Genomic DNA, 3,074 nt, shown 5'->3' on the forward strand with positions numbered 1-3,074 from the left:
TTTATGGGAGCGTCAGTTTTTTCCCATCTCCCCCATCCCTGTTGCTGTATTTCCATGGTTGGACCCTCTTCAGTTAAAAGTAAGAATTTTTCACATAAAACTAAGAACCTTTCATTTAAAATTAAGAATCTTTCACCTAAAATGAACAATTTCTAGCCCAAAATTAAAACCTTTTCACCTAAAATTAACAACTTTTAACCTAAAATTAAGAATTTTTCACCTAATATAAAGTATTTTAATCAGAGCCTGCAGGTGACTTTAGGCACTCCTGGGGATTCACAGCTCCAGAGTCACTGAAGGTAGAAAACTCTCGGAGATGCCTGAACCCACCCATCCTCAGCACGGCCATGGCTACCACTGCCCGTGTCCCCAAGTGACACATCCACAGGAACTTAAACCTGGGAGTATCTAGAGAATCTGGGAGTGACTGGAGCCATACTGGAGGTGACTGGTAGCAACTGGAACTACACTGGGGACAAATGGCATCATACTGGGATTAACTGGGTTCATACTGGGAATTACACTAGGAGCAACTGAAACCACGCTGGCAGTAACTGGGATCATACTGGGAGCAGCTGAGCCTATGCTGGGGTAATACTGTGACCATACTGGAACTGTCTGGGAACATACTGCAAATTACTACAGTAATACTGGAAGCGTCTAGGAGGGACTGGGATCACACGGGGAGTGACCGGAAGTGACCGGGATCATTCTGGGAGTACGGGCCTGGCGCCGGGGGCTTGGGACTACAATTCCCGGCGTGCTCCGCACGGCGGCCACACCCCGCTATGGCTCCTACAGCCAGGACTACATGTCCCATCGCCCCTCGCGCCCGGCCGGAAGCGGCGCGATGGCGGCCCGAGCCCGGCCCGGTGCAGCCGTGGCCGCGGCCTCGGTTCCCCGCGGCCCCGCGGGCTGAGGCCGTGCCCGTCCGGTACCCTCTCCCGGTGCGTCCCCCGGTCCTGCCGCCGCCATGGCGCTCATCGAGGGCGTCGGCGACGAGGTGACGGTGCTGTTCGTGCTGCTGCTGGCGGCCGCCGTGCTGGGGCTCGCCTGGGCCTCCACGCGCGCCCCCGAGCCCGCGGCGCCGCCGACTGAGGCGGCCCCGAGCACGGTCCCTGCCGAGCGCAAGGACCCGGCCCCGGCCGAGGGAGCGGCGGCCCCCGATGAGGCGGCGGGGCTGCGGCAGCGGCACCCTCCTGCGGCCGCCTCCGAGGGCCCCGCCGAGCCCACGCTGGTGCTGCGGCTCAAGTTCCTGAATGACACGGAGCGCCTGGCGCGGGTGCGCCCCGGGGACACCGTCGGTGCGCTCAAGAGGTGAGGGCGTGTGGGCAGGGGCGACTTGTCCCGGCTCGGGCGTCCCCGGACCCCACCGGCCGTCGCTCCCATCCCCGCAGAACCTGGCAGGGAACCGCGGTGTCCCGGGGCAGGTGGCCTGTGCCCGGGTACCGGTGCCCATCCCTGGCGGGGCCGTGGGACAGCCCATGCTGGCAGGGGACACCTGGGCTGGCTGACGGGCGCACACGCGCTCGGGTGTGTGGGCAGGGCGGGAGGGTCGGTGGGCGCGTTGACAGAGGGGACTGTCCTGGGCAGGTGGCAGCTGGGGCCAGGGACAGGAAGGGGGGCAGGTGTTCAGGGCAGGGTGGGGGATCAGGGTGGGCACATTCATAGGATGTGGATGGAGGAACTGGCCTGGCAACTGTTGCTTGGGGTGGCTGATGGGGACACACGAGCTCAGGTGCATGGGTGGGGTGAGAGGTCAGGGTGGGCACAGTCACGGGAGGTGGGTCAGAGGGGCCCGTCCTGACAGCAGTGTGACCCCTGTCCCTGTCTCCTCCAGGACCTACTTCCCCGGGCAGGAGCAGCAGGTGCGGCTGATCTACCAGGGGCAGCTGCTGCGCGACGATGCCCAGAGCCTGGCAGGGCTGCACCTGGGCCACCTGAGCGTCCTGCACTGCCACCTGTCCCCGCCCAGCGTGGCCCCCACGGCCCCCGGAACCCCCGGTCCCCACAGCCCCGCACCCGCTGCACTGGGCGTGGGCAGCCTGGCGCTGCCGCTCTTCGTGCTGCTGCTGGCCCTGCTCTGGTACCTGCAGCTGCAGCACCGCCACGTCTTCACCGCCACCGCCACCACCTGCCTGGCCGGCCTCACCCTGCTCGTCACCTTCGTGGCCTTCGCCATGTACCGCAGATAGCGCGGCCCGGATCAGCACCTGGGACGTGGGGGACCTAGGGCCACACCTGGGACACTTAGAGCCTGCCCAATCCACCTGGGACATGGGGAGCTCTGCATTCAGCCCTCCCAACATATCGGGGGCACATGGGGTCTGCCCACTGCACCTGAACTGGGGGGGCTGGGCCCTGGACTGTGTCCCCCCCAGGGGCCCAGGGGTCCAGAGCAGGCACCCACCCATGCCCTGTCTGCATTCAGGGGCTGTTGCAGGAATGAGGGCTCAGCTACCTCTGGCGGCGTCCCAGTGCCCCCTGTCCCTGCACGGAGCACCCCCCAGCCACTCTGCATGCAGAAGCTTCTCGGGTGCGGTCCTGCCCGGGGTGGTGTCCGTGCCTGCGGAGCTTCTCCTCGTGGGAGAGCAGCTCCCAAGGGGCTGCTCCCGAGTGTCCCGGTGCTTGGGCAGGGGGACACAAGCCCTGGGGTGCCGAGGGTCCTGCTGCCGGCGGGATGTGCTGTGACGGGGCGGTCCCGGTGCTGGGGGTCGCTGCACTCCCCACTGTCCCGGGGATTCCGATGCTGTGTTGGGGGGTCCCACCCCCCACCGCCGTTCCGATTAAAGCGGAAGGACTGTGACCCGCCGTGGCGTCCCGGCTCTGCTGCTCCGTGGGTCGGGGAAGGGGGAGGGAGTGGGTGCCCGGGGAACGGGGAATCGGGACCCGGGACCGGGGGGGCGGGGCTCCGGGAGGGGGCGGGGCCTGGCGCCTCCAGCCACGCGCTCCGCAGGGCCTTAGCGCGCCTGCGCCGGCGGCCCCGCCCCGCTCTTAGCGGGGCTGTCGCTCATTGGCGGAGGCGCAGCGGTGATTTGCATGCCGCGCGCGCCGGCCCCGCCCCGGAAGTCCCG

The 3,074-nt window shown here is 66.3% G+C and overlaps 1 protein-coding gene across 1 annotated transcript; it reads left to right on the forward strand.

The window, feature by feature from the left end:
• The first annotated feature begins 830 nt into the window (after positions 1-830).
• TMUB1 (transmembrane and ubiquitin like domain containing 1) lies at positions 831-2,811 on the forward strand. Its single transcript, XM_032126678.1, has 2 exons — positions 831-1,317; positions 1,841-2,811. The coding sequence occupies exons 1-2, from the start codon at positions 974-976 to the stop codon at positions 2,193-2,195; spliced, it is 699 nt and encodes a 232-aa protein (XP_031982569.1). The 5' UTR covers positions 831-973; the 3' UTR covers positions 2,196-2,811.
• The last annotated feature ends 263 nt before the right edge of the window (positions 2,812-3,074 follow it).

This window comes from Corvus moneduloides, chromosome 1, assembly GCF_009650955.1.
Source record: "Corvus moneduloides isolate bCorMon1 chromosome 1, bCorMon1.pri, whole genome shotgun sequence".
Lineage (NCBI taxonomy): Eukaryota > Metazoa > Chordata > Aves > Passeriformes > Corvidae > Corvus > Corvus moneduloides.